We start from the raw sequence: 20,996 nt of genomic DNA, 5'->3' as shown, positions 1-20,996 counted from the left end.
AAGTCTACTCAATCCGTGACGAAGGGTACAGTAGCAAAATCCAGTGAGACAGGTAAAATGTGTGAGGAAGTAATGGTAAGGAATGGAATTTTGGGTTGTGATGGAATTGAGCTTGAATCAGCTGAAAACGTGAAGCTAACGGGTAGCTCTTACCTAGGTGGAATTCACGCTTAGGTAAACGTAGGTGAACCCTGCCTGCAACCCGAACCAACCAGATAAACCTATAAACCTTATGCAGTATTAGTAAGGAGCTACTTTTAGTGCATAGTTTTAAGTATGCATAAAATCAAGATAGGAGAGTTATTCATTTATCATATTAAACAAAAAAGATAAATTCAAATTCGAACAGAACATTGAAACTATTCTTTTCCACTTAAAAGAACTCAATTAATCGTCTCAACATTAAATATTCAAATGTTTCCAATTCAAACTAAAATACAAAGAATATTATACCATATCGGACTTACATAAGTCACCATTCCTAAACAAAGACAACTCGGACTAGGCGGGAATTCTAGTCACACCTACCACGTCAGCTCTTGGAGAAGATTCACTCAATCATGGCAAAATGAAAGAAAAGCATATATTTTGCCTAGGTAGCTCAATTACAAACACTATCTAATACTCAACTGTCGGTATAACCTCAGTTTAGTTGTAAGTTATGGTCCAGTTACCAGGGAGTTGCGAAAGCCCTGGAATGAGTATTAGCGGATCTGGCTTAGAAGTCATAAGCTGGGTGGACCAAACACTTACATCCGTCATATTTCTCTGGAATAGTCTGATCGATCGTACATGCCGTCGCTTCTTCCGCAGTTTGCGACTTGAGCTCTGAACACTTATCATTGCCACAGCGCGCATTCAAAGCTCTTTGCAGCGCGTCACCTTTCCAGCCGAAGAGGTAATCACCATGCTGCCCGTACCCAGTGCTAGCCGAAGTTCGTCAGCCATCGCTATCCCACGCATTTGTGTTGGGGGGGAGGGAATAGGAGAAACTTACCCATCACCCATACTGTATACGAACGGTTGCGACCCGTCTTCGGGCCATAGATCAGGGTCGTTGAACCATCGAGTATCCCAAATAACTTCGTACATAAGTTGAGGCAACTGAGCACGAAACGTACGTTAACCAAGGACACTCTCATAGTAAAGATCCGAAGTTACACTTACCCTAACCGGGTGGCTAGCCGGGCAAGGACCAGTAGATTCAAACGAACCACTCTCGGGGTATGCGACATGGGCTTTATGGTCAGGAGTATCGACATTGACACCATCCCAGCAAGTTGGGAAGGTAATTGTCGTTCGGATGCCGCCGCCACACATCTTGGGAGGAAGAGACGCCGTATCTTCGCCTGTACACGGCGCACCTTGGAATGGGACCTGGTTTATCGTATCAAAGCATCTGTGGCATAGTTGCTTCTGTTGGCCTTCGGCTTTTCTTAGCATCGAATCGCCGACCAGCATGCGGAATCCCTATTCATGAATTATCAGCAAGTTTCCCGCCTCTCGGAGTATATTTAGGGAATATAATAGACTCGGGCCTTACGGGCTTAAACGCCGTAACGTTAGTCTTTCCGTCATACGGCGGGATATAATACACCGTCAAACCACCATCCGCCTTCAATCCCATATTGACTAGTTGAGGTACACGCTTCAGCGTCCCATTTCGAGCCTTGAAGAATAGGTTCGCAGTCCAATAGTTCGAAAAATCCTCCGAGAAACTACACGAGGTGCATGTCGATTCTTTGACAGGATCGAAGTCCACGGGCGGCATGGTCGATCTGAAGGAATTACCACCACCAACTTGGTGCATGTGCGGCGATTGCTCCATACCCGGAGATACCAACGGATCTAGTCGCTCGATCGTCAACTTCGAACACGAAAAGCGCATCATTTCCTGTGCATGGACGCCATCGCGTGCAAATAGGAGTGCTGCCAGGGCAGCAATGGAGTGCAACTGCATCTTGTCTCTAATTCTCGAGGTCGATATCGAAGACAGCGATGAGGTGAAAGACGCGAAACTCAGAAGCAAGTATGAAGCAATACGCAGATCGCGCATCCACACTTCTTTATATCGAACACCGCAGTAGAAAAATCGACCCCCAAATCGATCAATCTCTCCATTATTAGCTCGGTCAGATCGCGGGGACCCTTGAATAGATACGGAAGCGGTTCGCGAGGGGAACTGCCGTAGATTAAAAGCGACCGGGTAATATGCGTGATGAGCTAGGGGATGGGGTATAATTCCAAAACGATTGCTTGCCACCACCTCATTGGGTAATAAATCTTTTCACCAGTACTGGAATTCTCATCTGTGTAGTTGAAGAATATGTCGTTTTATTCTTGTCTTGGTTATAGGTAAACTATTAACTTATCAAAGAATTGATATTCCTCGAATCCCACCTAGGTAAGCAAATATCTCCTTCAGATAGGGAAAACTTGCATACTGCATCGGCCGGGATTAGAATTTGTATTTCATTTTAAAGCCGTTTTATGAATTCTTGGTCGAGCACATGAGTGCCGCTTCAGCTACGCGGCAATCTGCGAATCGCTTCAGTACCGCGGACTATTTACAGCAACCCTAACAGGCAGCTGAGAGGGAGCCTAGGCTATAGACTCTCGACAATGATTAGGATAAACGAACACCGCCACAGGGCAGTGCTCTGCGAGTTCTACGCACGCTATGAGAAATAGTGCGATGCGGCTGAGACTTGGCGATAGATGGTAAGTTTACATGTGCTAAAGAGGCATTTACGATTACCCAGGTAATTCTCCATTGTTACTAGAACTGCATACTCCTATATTTCATTCGGCGTTGTGGTTCAATCATCCACCTAGGAATTTAGGATTTCTAGTCTTTACTATGAAATAATGTCGAGTCTATTCAATTCCGCCAAGGACGTAGCCAAAGGCGTGCGCCTAGCCGCCGACACCGCGGTATGGGCCGGAAATGCCGTCTTACGGCGTGTGATAGGGAGTCGGAACGGCCTCTGCTTAATATGCAACAACCTCCAACCATACGGACACGAGAATACCTTTGGCCGGCCGAACCATGCCTGGAGCCAATTCATCGATCCCGAGCAAACCGCGCGGAGAAAAGAGCTTTCCTCCGTCCCTACTCTGGTCTTGGAAGAAATCTCAACTAAGAAACTTCTAGAGAGCCGTGAAATAGACCCCGAAACGGGTCGTCCGAAGCGGAATTGCAAGTATTGCAGACTACTATGTGATATTTTCGATGCGTATTTTATTGATGAGTGGATGAGTTGGATCACGGAGACTAAAAATGCTATGCCGATACAGGTCGGGCTTATGATTAAAGAGGGAGCGCCGTTGATAATCAATTGTTGGAATTTTACCTACGACAAGTGGTTCCAAAATACGAGGGTGGATCTCGAACTTTACATGGTCCCTATGCCTCTGACTCCTATCTCGGGTGCACCCGCGATGGGCCATGTAGGTCCTCGTGCAGCGGATGTCCGGTCCGAGGAATGTATGAGGTTCATGAAGGAAAGTGTGCGGGAATGTTGCGGGTCACATCCGAGATGCGCCACGCAAACCGATGGCTTCGTGCCGACGAGATTGATATATGTGGGTGGAGGTAAGGATGCACTTAAGTTATGTGATGCTATTCCCCCAGGCCAGAACATTACATGGGCTGCTCTTAGTCATTGCTGGGGTGGTGGTAAGCCTCTCTCCCTAACAAAATCAGCCCTTGGCAGTCTGAAAGAGCACATTGAATTCTCGGAACTACCGGCTACTTTCCAAGATGCGATCACCGTGGCGCAGGAACTTGGATTGGCGTATGTATGGATCGATTCGCTTTGCATCATCCAAGATGACAAAACGGACTGGGAAAAGGAGGCAGCACGAATGGGCTCGGTGTACAGCCGTGCATTTATCGTCATCAGCGGTGCATCTTCACCCAACCCTAACACGCCGTACTTACAGCTGCGCGAAGGCGAATGGCTTCCAAAGCGCTTTGACTTCCCTGTCTCGCCTGGTGTCAATATACCTATCATGGTCCGACAGAGGCATCTCCTAGCAGCACCGCTAGAACAAGGATTACTCGAGCCACCATTTACAAGCTCCTGGGCGACGCTGAAGAAAGTAGGGCCATTATATGCGCGTGGGTGGTGCTTCCAAGAATCATTCCTCGCACCAAGGATCCTCAACTTCGCCCCTGGCGCTATCATTTACGAATGTAAAACGCATCGCAAGAGCGAGGATCAATTGCCCCCTTACCCAATTACAGTCCCGGGTACGCTAGGCGAGGTCACACCCATGGAACAGTGGCACATGATTGTGAAGTCGTACACATCGCGCCAATTAACATTCGTCAGCGACAAGCTCCCAGCCATAGCAGGTGCAGCAACTATCATGCCGCAAGCGAAGACAAGCCGGTATCTCGCGGGTTTATGGAGCGAAACCCTGCTATTAGATCTCCTCTGGCAAGTCATGCCGGGTCGCGCACACACCCCACTTATGACGAAAGAACACGAAGAGAACGCGCCAACATGGTCATGGGCATCGATGAACTGGGGTGTAACGTGGAATCCGATGAAATCGATACAACTTCTTGCTACCGTAGTCGATGCTCAGACGAACGTAGTCGGGGCTAATCCGTATGGCCAAGTATCGGGTGGTACGATTACACTTCGCGGTCGCATCAAGTACTGCAAGCTCTCGGCGGACTATCATAAAAATCAGCATTGGGTTTACTATACCAAGGCTGATGGATCTCTTAGCCGAAAGCAACATTTTCGAACGGATGGTGCTCTTGTACCAGGGACTATATCAGGACAGCCTAGTACTTTCGCTTGTCGGTCACGCAAAACGACGTCCGGGAATGCAATGGAGACGACGGCGGCGTTTTTCTGTATCGCGAAGACATACTGGCTCAAGACTCGCCAGGCATTACCAATATATATGGGACTGGTTTTGGGTATGTCCCCTAAGTTCCCAGGGCATATGGAGAGAGTTGGTTGTGTATGGCAATTGCCCGAAGACTGGTACGATTCTGGTGAAGAAGTGACGGTAGCCATTGTATGAATTTTGCGCATCCCTCTTCCCATTGCTTTTGCTTTTTCTTTTCTCATTTTAGCGTCTATGGTAACGTAACACAACGATTTCTTGTCTGGAAGTACCTAGATCGTGATGTGTAGGCCATGGTATTTCAGGAACTACGTCTGTAGATATTAGGAAAAAAACTGGTCTCTAAATGTCTCTTTGTATCACGTACGTAATTGTCAATATACCTAGGTAGGTAATGCTTAAGCAGAAGGAATTCTAGTTCTTCATGTTTATTCTCATTTTTACAACTGTTATATTCCTTGACCCCTCACCTGTATCCTCACGATCCTGTAGGGAAAATAAATCAACTTGTCAGGCCGCAGTAGGACAATACGGATCTCATGATTGGCTATATTAGAACCCGGAGATAGCTATCGTATTCCACCGCCGTTACGGTGAATTGAAAATAATAACTCCCTGATGTAACGGACTTAGTGGATTTAATTCTACGAGTAGTAGAGCTGAAAGGTATATAAAGCTTCAGTTGAGCCGGTTCAATTTTCCTCCGTCATATTGCTTTTTCTGGACATATTTCGTGGCCCCTGCGCAATCGGAGATGGCTTTAACGCCGATAATGGTAAGCTCCGGTCCCCAAACTCCAGAAACTCCAGGGCTTTCACACTTGCGCCGACGGGTTACGTCCTCCTAGATTTGACCTTTCACATAGGAGATAGCAACTTTGGCTTCATTTGCATAGCGGACAGATGTCAACGACATCTTCAGTATCCCGACATCACTCATCACCAAAAGTACCTTCTAACACATCAAACCACGTAATCGGGGGTTACATTCACCCGTTACTCCTATTCAAACTATACCAGTATCAACTTGAAGGAGAACTTTCGGCTTTAGGGTGGATCTTCATAGAAATATTCGGCGTTGCGGTGCACTCAGGAGCAACTTCGCTGTTGCGATTGAGTATAAGAAGGCTCGAGATAATTCATGACAATGTCTATTTTACTCCAGATTTTATCGTTACACAACTATCAACACTACATTCTAAGCCATTGACATCATTATATTTACCCCCTTTAAAATATTATAGAAAAATCTAAGGTCCTACTAATAAATAGTGATCATGACTGGAAACGTATGGTTCATCGTAGGAGCGAGCAACGGCTTCGGCCGCGCCATCGGTTTTGAAGCCCTCAAACGAGGCGATAAGGTCGTCGCCACTTCCCGCAACCCAGCCAAGATGGCAGACCTCAAGGAAGCTGGAGCCTTGGTCATGGCCTTGGATGTGACTTCCGACGACGCGACCATCCAAGCGGCACTTCAGAAGGCTGTCGATACTTACGGCAAGATTACCCACTGCATCAATGCGGCAGGTTATATCCTCTCATCCGGTGTTGAAGAAGCTTCGTAAGTTACACACTCAATTTCTCACAAGTCAGTTAGGTACTTACATCCAAGAATAGAGCCAAAGAAGTATTCGACGAATTCAACACCAACGTACTAGGTGTCATGAACGTAACCCGCAACGTTCTGCGCCACATGCGCGAAAGGCGACAGGGTGTAATCGCCAACTTCGGCAGCCTGGGTAGCTGGCGTGGCGGAACCGCCTATGGATACTATTCTGCGGTCAAATTCGCAATTTCCGGGTTCACAGAATCGCTCCACGACGAAGTGAAGCCACTAGGTATCGCAGCCGTTGCCATCGAGCCAGGCTACTTCCGAACAGGTTTCCTAAACCCAGGCGGTGGGAACCGCTTGGGGCCTGCCCACCCTCTAGACGAAGAGTACAAGGACACGGCTGTGCCTTCGCTCAAGAAGATACTCAACCAAGTCGATAACAATCAGCCCGGCGACGTTAAGAAGGGCGCCAAGGTTATTGTCGATGTATTGACTCAGACTGGCGTTGCGCAAGGCAAGGAGATCCCCATCAGACTCATTCTCGGCGCCGATGCATTGGAAGTTATTAGGACGAAGATCGCCGATACTGAGGCTATCATCAAGGAGTGGTACGATGTGATTGTTAGCACGGATCATGACGATGTCAAGAAATGAAACCGGCGCTTAAGGCAACACGATTGTCGAGTGCATATCGCCGGTCGTTGGGGCCTTGGAGAGAAATACTATTATGACATGTATGGAGATGATACACATACAAGTTTACCTAGGTAATTTAACATTTCCTAGAAATCAATATTAAATCAATCGAAATGATAGCTTAATAATTGCCTGTTGGAAAACCCCTGACTATCACAGGTAAGCACCTAAATGTTGTGTACCATAACGTAATATGTTTAAACGCGGCATTCTTTACCCTTGCAACCATCGCGGTAAGGCGGATGAACCCTATTAATATCTTTAGGTAGTTCTAGGCGATTGAGTAATTAGAAATAGACTACTGTAAGCCAAACCCGACCATATGCCACTATAGTAAGTCGTGAGTTTTTCCTAAAATGGAAAAATGCTATGCCCACGATGCGCTACACGGACCGTAGTGAAACCCCGGTATCAAAATCATCCCGGTTGCGCCCCGACTCCGATAGAAAAGTCTCCGAAGTCCGTAGTTCATGACTTGTAAACTCCAACTAGGCGACAAATCCTTTCATTCTTTGGATTTCGTTTTTCATTTTGCATATTGTTGATTTGAAATCGAATAATAATCAGGAATACTGGCTTATTAAGACACATACATCGATTTCAATTCGGACTATGGATTTTTTTCAGCTCCATGTAAGGGGGCTATGTGCACCAACAACATATAAGGAATCGACATCAAGCAATATGTCGACTCGAAAGGGATTAGAAACTCATAACAGAGATCTAGATCAACATCCTAGGATTGAAGATACCTGAAGATCCCTTACCAAGGCGTTCATTTAACACCCAACATAGCGGATAAACGATACTCATCAACCTCTCGAACACCATGACGAAAACCATAGTGATCCTAGGCGCCGGCCTCGCAGGTCTTCCTTTAGCACACTACCTAATCTCGCGCACCGCATCTCAAGTCTCGGACCTACGCGTAGTGCTCGTCTCACCACAGACACATTTCTACTGGAACGTAGCCTCAGTGCGCCTAGTCCTACCCAACCAACCACAACTCCCAGAAGAAAAATACCTCTTCCCAATCGCCGAGCAATTCACACAATACCCACACAAAGACCGCTTTGAATTCGTCCTCGGGTCCGCGACAAAACTAACCCCGGAGCAAAACTCCGTTACCGTGACTGTGAGCGATGGGAGTAACAAAGATATTGAGATCTCGTATCATACTTTGGTTATTGCGACGGGGACTACGTATAAAACGGGCATGCCGTGGAAGACACTCCCCTCGACTGAGTCTACGCGCACCGTGATCGCGAACCTGCAATCATCAATCGAAGCCGCGTCCTCAATCGTAGTAGCAGGCGCCGGCGTAACAGGCGTAGAATTCGCGGGCGAGCTCGGGTCCGCATTCTCCAAGCATGGAAAAAAGAAAGTCACAGTCCTCCACTCCGAAGCCTTACCCCTAGAATCCCGACTCCAAGAACGAGTTCGCACGACCGCGAAAAAGGAATTGCAGAAACTAGGCGTAGAGTACGTGGGAAACGCACGAGTCACAGCCGTGACGCCAGCTGCGGGGGGTAAAGGAGAGGAAGTCAAGGTCGAGATCAAGGAAAGCGGGAAGACGACGACGACGACGATTACGGCGGATTTGGTTATCCCAACGTATGGCGCGGAGTATAATACTTCTTTCGTGCCGGCTTCTAGTACGTGCCTCCACTCCCTTTCCCCTATTTGGAAGAACCATACTAACATATCCTGATAGTGCACGACCCTTCTTCCCCAGGTCGTCTCCTAGTAACCCCCGACCTGCGCTCCCCTTCCCACTCCAACATCTTCATAGTCGGCGACGTCAGCACCCTGCAAGCACCCCAAGCCGTACACTCAGAAGCACAAATCCGCCACCTAATGAAGCAACTCAGCCCCTCGTACTTCGCCTCCGCCAGTCCATCCGCCGTTACCCTCGAACCTTACTACAAGAAACCCGACGAATTAAAGAAAATCATGCTCGGTTTGACAATCGGCAAGGACCGCGGCGCAGGACAAGTAGGAACGTTCCAACCGCCTTCTATCCTGATCTGGTGGCTGAAAGGTCGACATATCGGCACGGATTATTCGCATTTATTTGCTGCGGGTGCTCGTGGTGCTAATGGGGCGTGGCCGAATTAAGTCCAATCTGAGTGAGTGAGCTGGGTTAGTGGGTTTGATTAGGACCAAGAGGAAGATTGCGCGTGGGAGCAAAGACCGAATACAAATCGATGGATTGGCGCTTTTGGAATTACTCTTGTTAGCTTTAAGAATCAGGGATACCATAGTGTTTTGTACAGTATAATAACTGCTATTTTCGTTGGACTTTGTTTTCGCTACGAAGAACTTGTAGTAAATGATGCGAGCCCGTGGGCATTGGTGTAAAGCTCTTTTCTAAGGCAATGCTATATCTAGCACGATAAGATTCCTTGTACTGTAAATAAAAGCCCTAGGCTTGTCAAGCACTAGAGTACTTGCGTGCCTGCGTGCCTGACTAGGCTTCATAAAACCACGCTCCCTTGCCATTTGCCTTTTATCAATACATATATAATAATCCATTATCCCTCTTCAGAGGTTTCCCAGCTTACGCACGGATCCACGTTTAGCGCCCAGCCATCGAATACGTCCCCGAGTTTGCAGTGCGCCCTACTCTGCTGCTTCACTCGTTACAGGCTCGCCGGACTGAATGTCATTAGAGCGACCTAATGTAGGCGGTCGGCCGTCGACATGCGGTCGTTTACTCTCTCGTTGGGAGTCGTGCGCCGACGATGGCCTTTTCCTGTCCTTCTCGCGATCGTTAGCTTCTTTGGCGGCGGCAGCGCGTCGTGCTTCTCGATCCTGTTTCTCTTTTTCTCGGCGTAAAGCCTTGGACTCGAACTCATGCCACTCGCCCTCAAGTTCTTGAAGTCTGTAAAGAAGGGTTAGTACATCTACACGGGTACGACAAGGGTTAATGAAATACGTACTCAATTGCCTGTCTTGCTGGCGGATACTCCTTCGTAAAGTAGGCATGTTCTAGGACTTCAGCTGCGGAAGGTCGCTTAACTGGGTCGTATTTAAACATCCAAGCAAGCAGGTCAAAAGCAGCTTCTGGCACTCGTTCTTTGTACTTGTCGGCGAAAACGTCCGATCGGCGATAACCGGGTCGTAGTAATTCGAACCAGGGCATGTCGACGAGACCTGGCCAATCGACTCGATTCGGTGTACCAAGAATAGCGTAAATCCGTTCTAATTGGTTAATCTCACCGCCATCACCTGGAAAGATGGCATGACGTGTGAAGATTTCTACCATGACACAAGCCGCACTCCAGATATCCACGGCAGTACTATACTGCGTCTCGCCTAGCAACAGCTCAGGGGATCTGTACCAGATTGTAATGACACGATTTGTATAATCGAGTTGGTGACGTTTTGCGTAAAAACGAGCCAAGCCAAAGTCGGCCAACTTGAGGACCCCATCACTGCTGACTAAGATATTCGCTGCTTTGATGTCGCGGTGTAGTACACCTCGCTTGTGCAGATAATCTAGGCCTTCGAATATCTGTAGTGCGAGGTGCTTCTTCTGTGCTGCATCAAGCTTATACGATGGATGGTTGAGTAAACCAGTAAGGTCATGGGACAGATATTCGAAAACCATGAAACAGTCGTTCTTCTCAACCATTACTTCTTGTAGGTTGACAATGTTGGGGTGCTTCAGTGATTGAAGAAGTTTGATTTCTCGCACGGCGGTAACCGGGAAGCCATCTCTTTCCCCTTCCATACGTATCTTCTTTAAAGCGACGAGCTTCTTGGTATATACGTGAACGCCCTTGAAGACTTTGCCGTATGTCCCGGAGCCCACAACCGACTCATTACCGGGTCTTCTGAAGAATACTGAGTCCGATGCAGCCATATCAGGTGATAGTTCAGGCTTTGGCTTCAGCCTTCGTTGTATCCTCTTAACCTTTCGTGTCTTAGGAGGTTCAGGAGCGGCTCGGTTGGCGTGATAATCTGGCCCCGCCCTGGCGGAAGCCGGTCCCCTTGGAGTATCTCGCGGTAGGTCTCGGTGTCGATCTCGCTCTCGTTCACGTTCCCTCTCCCGCTCCTTCCGTTCCCTACGCTCCCTATCCCTATGTTCTCTGTCCCTGTTTCTATCCCTATCCCTATCTCTATCCCAATCACGCTCACGCTCACGCTCTCGATCCCGATCCCTATCGTCAACGGATGGGACCGGTTCTTTTTTAGGGGCTGTGTTGAATTTCTGCGAAATTTCTGGTTTAGGGGTTGCGACAGGGGCCTTGTTTGTTGCCTTGAACGCGAAACTAAACTTGGAATTTGCAGGGCCAGTAGGGGCCGTAGGGGGGGGACCGGGTGGTGGCATCTGTTCATTGGCATCCTTCGGTGGCGACAGGTCTTCATCGTGAATATTGTTGGGTTCCCGAGATGTATCATCATCGTCATCTCTTGTTTCTCTCGACTCTGCAGATTCCGGATGACCCGAAGCAACATGCTGTGGACTGTGAAGTCGGGGTGTATTTTCCCCTGAATGACCAGAGGCACCCCTGCCAGCAACTGATGACCGTTGTGCATTCTGCGTCCCTATTATACTGCGATAGCCACCTCGTGTATGCTGTGAACTACCTCGGAAGCCTCCCCTAGAGAAGTTACGACCATGGGCCATAGGACCGGTAGGCGGGTGTGGTGGCGATTGATTTGAAGCGTGATGTGCCGCGGGACCGGTGGGGGGGCCATGGCCGCTTTGGGGATGTTGAGGAGGGCGCTGGCTAGATTGATTGTAAGAATACGGTTTTGGCTTAGAGAACTTTGGGTGGTAATACTTATGGGGTGAATTTTGGCGTTGGCTGTTACGTGCTCCTCGAGCACCGCCGTGAGGTGATTGCGACCTGGGAGATCCGTGAAATGATGAGGCGGAATGGGGGCGAGGAGGTGAACGAGCAGGCCGACGATCATTAAAACTACTAGGACGAGTAGGCGGCAATTGGGAGCCGGATGCATTTCGGCTCTCCAACCGCCTTGATAAGTTGACTTCGATGCTGTTCGCGCCAGATGCCAATTGACCTCCTAGGGGGAACCTCATATCTTCACGATGTTTGCCTTTTTTACGCGAGCGACGAGACCCACGTTCTCTCGGTGAACGAGGCGGTAAATCAAGTTTGGGAGGTTCGAAGGCGGGTGTTGACCGATGTGAACGTGAGCCGGCTTCCGATGAGGCAGGTTGTGGTCGACTAGGTGGACGAGGAGATGAATGGGCGCGGGAGATAGATGATCGTCGAGAATCGGATACGGGCGAATGACTACGGCCTCGAGTTTGCGAATTTTCACGTGGCTGAGATACGTCAATAGGGTCAATATCTCGTTCGGTATCACCTTCACGAAGTGGGGAACGACTGCGATAGCGATTTCGAGGTGGCTCAGTAGGATCGCTTCGGTCGGGTTGTTGTGTGCGAGAATCGTCCTGGGCGGGAGAGAGAGACCGCCTGCGGGAAGATGGCGGAATAGGTTTTTTTATTGGATCCCTCTCTGCCCTTTCTGCTCGTTCCGCCCGACGTCGACGGTCTCGTTCACGTTCGCGTCTGGATTTCTTGTGGTGACGCGGAGGTGGAAAAGGTACCGGGCTCCGACTCCTTCGTCGCTTCCTCGACGATGGCGAAAAAGATCGATTTCTTGCACCGTGACTCGCGTGATGATTATTTCTAGGGCCGTGTCTAGGTGATGTAGGTATGCCGCGAGGTTTGTCCTGGTCAAACTTATCGGCGTGTCCATCTCGTAAGGGGCGATCTTTGACGTCGCGCGAACCATCGTCCTCAAGAGCCCTCCCCCGATCTTGGGACCGTCCGCGTTGAACTACATCGGACTTACGAGATTTATCATTCTGGTGCGAAAGAGTCTCGTCATGATTATCCCTAGCCTTAGCACCACTAGGGCCTTCCGGGCGTCGAGAGATAGGCGACGAAGACCGCCCTACTGCAGAGCGTCGAGATTGAGAATTACTGGCCGGGCCTCGACGGTCCGAATCAAATCTATCTCGATCCCTACGTTCGCGAACGCGGACGCGGTCATCGTTGTCGTAGGCTTTGCTGCTATGATCGTGTTTCATCGCAACATCTCGTGAATGAATATGAGAACCAGAATTGTTTTTCGAATTTAGAGCCCGCGTTGGTGGTGATGAAAGGCTAGACTTGCTGGGATGTCGACGCAGCACGGAATCCATGTCGGCATCACTGGTTTTTGGCCCTGACTGACTGTACCGATTAGTGCCAATGCCAGTGGCAGAGAGCCGCTAAACCGGTGGCAGCCCGCCCGCCAAAGAAAACGGTAAAATTATGTCGCCGAGAGAGACATGGGTCAGGCCACCTCAGCAGCCTCATTCATTCGAAGAAGGCGATTAATAAGTGGTCGATCCCTCTGCACGAGTACAGATGTACTTTTTTTTTTTCTTCAACCCTGGTCTTCCCCGCGAAACCGAGAATGGTATGGATGCGAAATTTTTGGTATATGCAGGTGGTAGAATTGTGGGTGGTGTGCAATTCTAGGATTTGGATGACGCGACTCAGTTGATGTGAAAAAAGAATTACCAGTAGGGTTGGGTGTGTCTTAGAAGAATGAGTGAGGTAGAATGGTAAGAGGAGAGAGGCGTAAGGTAGACCTAGTGGCTTTGGTGCTTGGTGCTTGGTTGCTTGGTACTGGGGAAGTAAAAGGTAAAAAAAAGACCGGGGTTTAGTGCTTTTGGGTGGCTTTCCCGGTCAAAAAATTTCTGGTTCGCCAAAAGCTTTGGCGTCTTTGCCGCTTCGCCAGAGCCTTGCGGCGTTTCTTAGCACTCCACTCACTCACTGTTAGTGCACTCCCCTATCATCCTACCCTCCCATTAACACTACCACCACCACTACTATGACCACCGCCACCAGGGGCTGTAAATGGTGAAAAGAAAAGAAAAATTGGCAAAAGCAGAAGAAAACTGTGACAACTTCCGTCTAGTCACCATCCAATTTTAATCCAATCCCAATCCTAACAGTGCCAATACCGCGTAGGTAAGATGGCAAGTGCAGGCCAGAGATATGTGATGAGGGTGGTCGCAAGCGCGGTGCGCTCGAGTAAGATGACCTTTCTCGAGTACTCTCCCGCTCAAGACCAAGCAAACAGTCGGAGATGTCTCAGCACTTCCAAGCTTAGGTACCCGCTGACCTCGCATGTGTAGGTAGCTGGGTGAGTCAAACAGAAGCATGCTATCTACGATCATGTATGCAATTTAAACGCCTCCTTTCTGCCACCTTCCATGTGATTTGTAGTAGTCTGCCTTTCTTGTTGCAGTTCAGATCCCCCACCAAGAATTAACACTTCATACGCAAAATTCCGCTAACCCTTATTCAAATAACCTAACAATCTGTTAGACTGCGATTGTAGTTACCCGGCGAGCCGGTGAGGTTCTTGTTGAGAACATCCGCGGTCTAGTGGCTTATGCCGGTAAGGCTCTGAGCCATCCGATGCATTCCCGAAACGAGGCAGATTTAAGCCATGTTTCCTGTAAAGCAGATTAATGGCAAAAAACTGCCTTAGCAAACCCAATTGTTCGTCTGCCGCAATTTGGAAACCGTCCCTAGTGTTAGTCCCTTCTTGCTAGGATATGGTTAAGAGAAAATTGCAAGACATAGACAGCCTCGTTGTAGTGTGTTGGTCTCTACCTTAGGTAGGTAATCCCGGCCCGTATACTGGGTACCTATATCCCTCAGACCTAGACGCCACACAGTAGTTCTAATGATGGGCTGGGTAGGTAGGTATAGGTACCTAGAAGCTTAGCTCGGATTTCCCCTCACCCAGTGTGCAATGCAAGTCCAGTCCGTATCGATTGCTATGGGCCTCAATAATAGAATCCGTGTACGTAATAATAGGGAACTCTATCTGATACTTCCAGAAAGCAGTGCTCAAGCCAGGTCAGGCAATGGGGAGAGGACTTCTCAGCCCTACCCTCGAATACGGCCAAGCGAAAGAATAGCATCGAAATGTAGAATGGCCACAAAAAAAAGAGCCAGAGAAAGCCCGATGTCGATGGCAAGGCAATATCATCATGTAGGTAAGGAACTTGACTACATCGGGTTAAAATTGAAAAGATAATGTGTTCCCCGTGACCCTATGAGGACCGGTTCATATGGATGTAGCCAAGCGAACCAGCAGATGGCGCTCGTTCCACTAGGTGATGGTTACGGGACCAAAGACCGAGATTATCTGCATCGCACACCATCCGAAAGCGTCCGGACATGCCGAATAGGAGGTATGTATTTACCTTCATCTAGACAGGCATGCCTTCCATACTGCAATCCGTATGTGTTTGAAATATCGTTGGAAGGGAGATGATTGATTGAGCTCGAGGAACTGGCGGAACGGTACCCGAAGGTGAGGGGAATTTTGTAGAGGGTCATGGCAATTATTCGACATAATTTTCGAGCAAAGAGGAATATTTGCGATATCGGGTTACTTATTGCTCATTCTATGGGTGAGGGTCGTCGTCGGGGAAAACAAGTCATCCGTAGAACATTGATATCCCCGACAGTGTCAAATGCGACGTCGATTGTGTGTTGGCGGTGTCGGTCGCAGTTCCGTGGAAGGATGCCCCCACCACCATAATAAAAGCAATAATCAAATTCATCATTTCAAGACTACGAAGTATTTCCACTAGAAAAATAAAGATACAGAGCTTGAGCGAAAAGGCAGGCAGTGTGGTGATGATTGACTTAGATGTTAAGTGTTGTCGTTGGTGCAATAGTAGGTTGTGTGGTCTTTCTGATTGTTGAGGGAAACAATTCAACGCAGAAGCCCACAGCAGGTAAAATCTAACTAACTTTATTTCCCGTATTATGTAATACATAAGGTGATTTCTGCTTATGTAATTGGATCCTCCACAAAAGTCTAACTCAAACAAATAAAAGTCCCCAATTTTAAAGCTCAAGACTAACACTCTGACACTCCAACATCTGAATTGTTAAACTTCCCAATTTAAGCACACATTCTAAAGGTTCATGAAGTTTATTCACCGTTATATCATAAGGATATCGAAATCCGAGGCCCCTTTGTCTTATTCACCTGCCTAGCAAGATCATAGCCTACACGGCGAGCTGACGAAGACTTGACAGAGGATAAAACACGGAAACTAACCCTCCTAGCCTATGATTTCCAAGATTCTTTATCACCAGCATCCTTTCGTCCACACCAGCCATCCTATTACTAGCATACCCGTCGTTCGGTAACCTCAGGGGCTAGACAAAGGGTTTAGATCCCTCCCCCCCAATACAACTCGATTATGCGTCACTGAAGAATTGGTACATGGGCTATTCAGCCTAGTCCAATGAAGATAATAGTCTTATCCCCCGCAATTCCCACGAGTAAGCATGGCGCCTTACCTTCGGTACTGGTCATTTCGGATTGATATCGTTCCCATCAACCGAATGCAGTCTCGAAAACTTGGCCTATGGGCTGCCCGATTCAGCCACCTTGCGATAGGGGTATGAATGCCTTCCTTTTTTTTTTACCAATCCTCATATGCATCGCCTCCGATACCAAGTCATCAGGAAACAAGTTGCATGCCTACTAGGTAGGTACCTTGACTTGATGATATGGATTCATGCGTGAGCCCGGGTCGACTGCACCATGCAGGCCAAGCGGATATGCATCGTGACTATATCAATGATATATTCAATGAAACCAAACAAGAAGAACTCTGTTTCACTGATGTTAGTGAAGTTTCTAAGTATTGGACTTCGTGGTGGGCCATATTCTTATCTTGGGACATGAGCGAGACGCCAACTAATCAGCTTCACGAATCCCGATTCGACTTCGGCTTCTTTAGCTTATCAATAATCATCTAGAAGTTTTCTCGTTGATTTTTCAACTCAAGTTTATTCGTCCGAAAGGTTACCGGCAGAACTCCACGCGGCAGCCGTTCGTTAGTATCATACCCGCAGCGATTCGCACAAGGGGTTCCCCATCGCCTCCGTAGTCCAAGCTCACCATCTCTTACGAATTCTGCCTCAGATTCTAGCCAGCTTCTGGGGAACATGAGGTACCAAGCACGTTAATTTTGGTTGAATCTAGATGTCACCATTATGATCGACTATTAAGCCAGACAATATCACACCATCCAAATTCATCAAGACTCAAATAGATGAGTTTAGACTTATGAAATGCCAAGAAAGAACAGGAAACATGCACAATCTATTTACGGTACGATGAGGTTAGCCAAGCAGAAACTACGAAGATGAATCGTCATGTCCTTCTCTCGACTAATCGCGGATCTTACATTCTCTCTATTTGTATTATGAGGTGTTGAACGCAGGAGATCTGTAACACCTTTTCGAGTCCATTTTCATCTCGAAAGTTATTCTCCCTAATATCCACTAGATATAGCTTACTTATCATGTTTAGAAACAGCACGGAAACATCCGGCCGCGCGTACTTAAAGGTTGTCACATTCGGATATGTGAAAAATCGAAATAATAGGGGACAAAGTGTCTTTAGCGGATATCGCGAACTTGAAGAATTATCTGCAACATCGTATTGAAATCCTTCGATTTGGTAGAGAATTGATAAAAAAGAGAAGATACAGTGGTAAAGAAGAAATCTACAGGGGATTGTTAGAGCCTGCGTTCGGGAGGTTTGATCCCTGACCGCGGTAACTCCAGACTAATCCCCATTGGGCTCAATTCACACCAAATATTCCCAAAAGGGGCGTAAGTGGCTTGAGCCCCAACCTTAATTGCGATAAGTTAGCGAGACGACAAGGGACGACGAAACCACTACTTGTTCCACCTTTGCCTCATCTACTTCGCCCATTCAATGCTTTCTGACGATATCGTCTTAGCTCCCGCCCGCTGCCTGCCACGCCTTCCACGCCTCCATCGGCCCTAATCTGGAAGCCCATAGGTACTGTAGCAGCGAGGAAACGGATCAACCTAGCTTCAATTGGTATCTTCCGTGTACTTGGACCCCTACCGATTCATACAATCTCGTCCGAAATGTACTTGGACTGTTCATTTCGAGTGATTCGACATGGCTCGTAGAAGATTCACCAGTGTGGGTTCTAACCACCATCGATGAGTTCTAACCAATCCCAAGGCCTCTTGGTTCTCAGCTTGGACGATGTCACCCCTTGACCAACCCGCAAAACCAGCCTTTGGCTCGAACCCGGAGCTATCTGGCCCGCGCTGGACACCCTGGACTCCTACCCTCGGAACAATTCTCGAGGAGGCTTGTCTCTTATTATCGACTTCTCTCATGCATCCTTCTTGAATTTTTGCCATCTCCTCAGGAGGAGACTTGCGGCCAGGTGCACGTTCTTCACTTCACCGGCTTACGCTTGTCCGTAGCCACTACTTTCTCTTCACTTCGTTTTTTTCGATTCGTTCAGGCTTGACCTGATGACTGCTGGTTCAGGAATTTCTTTTTCCTAGTTTACGAGCTGGCTCATCTTGTGTGTGGCATAATACTCTCCATGTTTTCTTTCTTGCCCGTCGTCTCTTCCTCCCACTCGCAAACGAACGTTTCATTGTATTGTCGAGCGCAAACTTCGCCAAGATTTCTTAGTTAGATGAGTTGAATTACGACGACAGGCGACACTTAGGCCCGAAGCCCTCGCCTGATACTAATCGAACCTGGGCTTGCAATGTCGGGCAGTATGGATAATTTCCACGGCTTCAGTAATCTGGGCGACAACTGGCAAAAAAATTCAAGTTGGTTGGGTGCAAGTGGGATCTCACAAGCTGCTTATAATAGCAATTCGACATTTGGGGTGATCAATCAGTTCAAATTCCTCGCCGCAAGGTCGATACGAACGTCGACGATAATCCTCGCTGCTTTCAATACGGTATCAGCCTTTGCGGCAGCTGCTGGTATCTTTTACGATTGCTATGTGGCAACAAAACGATCAAATTTGGAAAATAATACGAGGTGAGTTGTGAAGCTGTAAGTAAATGAATGCGTGGTATGCTTACGATTATCATCAGAACCAGTGTCTTCCGATGTCTTTTCGGAGGACCAGAAACGTATCCGTTCATTTTATCATTGAGCATTACGATCCAAGGCATCATATTTGCTGTCTGTCAATCATTCGGCCTGGATGGCCTATTCATCCCACAATGCTCCCTGATATCCCAATTCATGTGGCCGGGTACGTAGCGATGTGATTGAACTATCGATGAATGGTGTACTAATAACGCTATAGCAATTTTCATCGTTCCTTACATACAATTGGTTTTCGGATTAGAAGTCTTCTACCGAGCTACTAGAAGCGAGCCGTTTCCTCCAAGGGGGAAATGGAATGTAGTGATCTGCCTCGTGATTGTTAAGATCCTCCTTGTGGGCACTGGCTTGGTTGGGCTTTTCGTCCAGCCTCCGAATTTCTGTTTTGCGTCTCTTTTTTGGTTTGTAGCAAGATGGGCAAAAGGCGGTTTCGTCATATTGGTCACAATCGCTGTCATTTTAACGATCTGCAGCGTCGTTATCTTCCGGAAGTTAACCCGCTCGTCGATGATCGAAAATTCTGAACGAGTCAGCGCATCAAGAATGGTGTACTACCTTGTCTTGGCCGTTATAACTAACGTATGCTGTGTCCATTTCATTTAAAAATATATCCTTACTAACCTTGGCCAGGCATTGATTGTACCATTCTTTGTGTACCTAACGGTTTCGACCTCCTTTAGCGATGATGGCAATTCCGGCCTGACATTATCTATGATCTCGACTGTCGTGGCCAACTTAACGGGGCTTACAACGGGTGGTCTTCACCTATTCCTTCGATCCAATACCATTGGTACGATTGGGCCGAAAAACAAGCTAGCCAAATACGAACGTCAGAAGATGAAGCGCCAGACTCGAGCTGGGGGAATAAACGGTATGGACTTCAACGGCATGCTCCAGCCTGTACCGGGACCCCAATCCATCGCAAAAACAGAAAGCCAAGAGAACCTTGTGGACGAAAAGGGTAACGACATGGAGCGTGGAGAAAGCCCATACTATAGGGCTTCTTTACAACTTAGCCCACGCAGTCCAGATCCCCTCAGATCTAATGCTGTTTTTGAGGCAGCGGATATTCCACGAATTCCAGAGCCAATCCAAGTTCCTCCTACTCCTTCGGCCATTACTCACAACCGAAAACCATCGGCCTCCTACACTCTCTTCCCCAGCAAAAACCAAGGCAACACAGCCTCGGTTGCATTATTACCTCCCACTGCTTACAACCCTAACACCCAAGCAAACTTAGCTCCTCCTAGCTTCCCATTTGGTGACCCAAATGATACTCTCAAACCACCTCCCTCAATTCGACCCCCTTGGAGCCGCCATAGGCGAGATTCATCGATGGCTTCATCCGCAACAGTTCAAATAGGTCTACGCATTTCGAACGTTGCAGATATAGGCCCAATGAATCCCAAGGTCTCCACCGAAGCCGAAAGAGTCTACGATCTAGAGTGTCCTCAAAAGGACGAACCGGCGAATACGTACCGACCAAGTCCTCTCGCGACGTATTCCGCGCTACCTCAGAGTCCCGCCCCTTCGAGGGACTCGAGAATGAAAAATCTCCCACCAGTGCCCGCCCAATCCGAAGAGCAGAAGAAAGATTGTACTCTAAGCCCGCTAGTATACGATCCGAATAGTCCTACAAAGTCGAGGACCCCAAGCCCCAGAGGGGTTGGGTTCGGTGTTCCCCGAAGAGCGAATACCACACCGGTACAAGACCCACCATCGCGGGTGCCATCCCGAAATCGCGGCAATTCTAGTAGCGCTGCAGAGTATAGGTCTGACTGGATATAAGATCTAGCAGGCTTATTAAACATCGCACATCTGCTTTCGAGGTTATAGACAAAAAGAATGCTACGATTATGTACCACTAGAATGTCTGTCTCTTTTTTGAGACTAAATCC

The 20,996-nt window shown here is 48.0% G+C and overlaps 6 protein-coding genes across 6 annotated transcripts; 4 read left to right on the top strand and 2 right to left on the bottom strand.

Annotated features, from left to right (window-relative positions):
• Positions 1-648: 648 nt before the first annotated feature.
• On the bottom strand, positions 649-1,960 carry F4822DRAFT_426902 (uncharacterized protein; the record flags this gene model as incomplete). Its single annotated transcript, XM_051460648.1, has 5 exons — positions 649-692; positions 754-926; positions 998-1,104; positions 1,168-1,470; positions 1,544-1,960. 5 exons carry the CDS (start codon positions 1,958-1,960, stop codon positions 649-651), a joined length of 1,044 nt encoding a protein of 347 aa, XP_051316822.1.
• Positions 1,961-2,462: 502 nt separating this feature from the next.
• F4822DRAFT_171064 (HET-domain-containing protein) lies at positions 2,463-5,489 on the top strand. The gene has a single exon (XM_051453287.1). The coding sequence runs from the start codon at positions 2,869-2,871 to the stop codon at positions 5,044-5,046; it is 2,178 nt and encodes a 725-aa protein (XP_051316821.1). The 5' UTR covers positions 2,463-2,868; the 3' UTR covers positions 5,047-5,489.
• Positions 5,490-6,295: 806 nt separating this feature from the next.
• On the top strand, positions 6,296-7,074 carry F4822DRAFT_436616 (NAD(P)-binding protein; the record flags this gene model as incomplete). The annotated part of the gene is made up of 2 exons (XM_051462327.1): positions 6,296-6,429; positions 6,486-7,074. The coding sequence occupies 2 exons, from the start codon at positions 6,296-6,298 to the stop codon at positions 7,072-7,074; spliced, it is 723 nt and encodes a 240-aa protein (XP_051316820.1).
• A 521-nt stretch (positions 7,075-7,595) lies between these two features.
• On the top strand, positions 7,596-9,400 carry F4822DRAFT_395300 (FAD/NAD(P)-binding domain-containing protein). Its single transcript, XM_051457427.1, has 2 exons — positions 7,596-8,771; positions 8,831-9,400. Exons 1-2 carry the CDS (start codon positions 7,946-7,948, stop codon positions 9,232-9,234), a joined length of 1,230 nt encoding a protein of 409 aa, XP_051316819.1. The 5' UTR covers positions 7,596-7,945; the 3' UTR covers positions 9,235-9,400.
• A 158-nt stretch (positions 9,401-9,558) lies between these two features.
• On the bottom strand, positions 9,559-13,691 carry F4822DRAFT_171037 (Pkinase-domain-containing protein). Its single transcript, XM_051453286.1, has 2 exons — positions 10,059-13,691; positions 9,559-10,000 (listed from the first exon to the last, which is right to left on the bottom strand). The coding sequence occupies exons 1-2, from the start codon at positions 13,301-13,303 to the stop codon at positions 9,739-9,741; spliced, it is 3,507 nt and encodes a 1,168-aa protein (XP_051316818.1). The 5' UTR covers positions 13,304-13,691; the 3' UTR covers positions 9,559-9,738.
• Positions 13,692-18,561: 4,870 nt separating this feature from the next.
• Positions 18,562-20,954, top strand: F4822DRAFT_170951 (uncharacterized protein). Its single transcript, XM_051453284.1, has 4 exons — positions 18,562-19,026; positions 19,083-19,246; positions 19,301-19,677; positions 19,729-20,954. Exons 1-4 carry the CDS (start codon positions 18,743-18,745, stop codon positions 20,884-20,886), a joined length of 1,983 nt encoding a protein of 660 aa, XP_051316817.1. The 5' UTR covers positions 18,562-18,742; the 3' UTR covers positions 20,887-20,954.
• The last annotated feature ends 42 nt before the right edge of the window (positions 20,955-20,996 follow it).

The sequence above is a fragment of the Hypoxylon trugodes genome (assembly GCF_022578975.1).
Source record: "Hypoxylon trugodes strain CBS 135444 unplaced genomic scaffold F4822scaffold_3, whole genome shotgun sequence".
Lineage (NCBI taxonomy): Eukaryota > Fungi > Ascomycota > Sordariomycetes > Xylariales > Hypoxylaceae > Hypoxylon > Hypoxylon trugodes.
The sequence above is the reverse complement of the archived record's forward strand: the minus strand, read 5'-3'. Positions and strand labels throughout refer to the sequence as shown.

Excerpts from the sequence above, each read along its gene's own strand:
- F4822DRAFT_171064 (XM_051453287.1), top strand. The coding sequence starts at position 2,869 with ATGTCGAGTCTATTCAATTCCGCCAAGGACGTAGCCAAAGGCGTGCGC.
- F4822DRAFT_395300 (XM_051457427.1), top strand. The coding sequence starts at position 7,946 with ATGACGAAAACCATAGTGATCCTAGGCGCCGGCCTCGCAGGTCTTCCT. Across the intron at positions 8,772-8,830 it reads TTCTTTCGTGCCGGCTTCTA|TGCACGACCCTTCTTCCCCA; the intron begins GTACGTGCCTCC and ends ATATCCTGATAG.
- F4822DRAFT_171037 (XM_051453286.1), bottom strand. The coding sequence starts at position 13,303 with ATGGATTCCGTGCTGCGTCGACATCCCAGCAAGTCTAGCCTTTCATCA. Across the intron at positions 10,001-10,058 it reads CCAGCAAGACAGGCAATTGA|ACTTCAAGAACTTGAGGGCG; the intron begins GTACGTATTTCA and ends CCTTCTTTACAG.
- F4822DRAFT_170951 (XM_051453284.1), top strand. The coding sequence starts at position 18,743 with ATGTCGGGCAGTATGGATAATTTCCACGGCTTCAGTAATCTGGGCGAC. Across the intron at positions 19,247-19,300 it reads ATCCCAATTCATGTGGCCGG|CAATTTTCATCGTTCCTTAC; the intron begins GTACGTAGCGAT and ends ATAACGCTATAG. Across the intron at positions 19,678-19,728 it reads TCTTGGCCGTTATAACTAAC|GCATTGATTGTACCATTCTT; the intron begins GTATGCTGTGTC and ends AACCTTGGCCAG.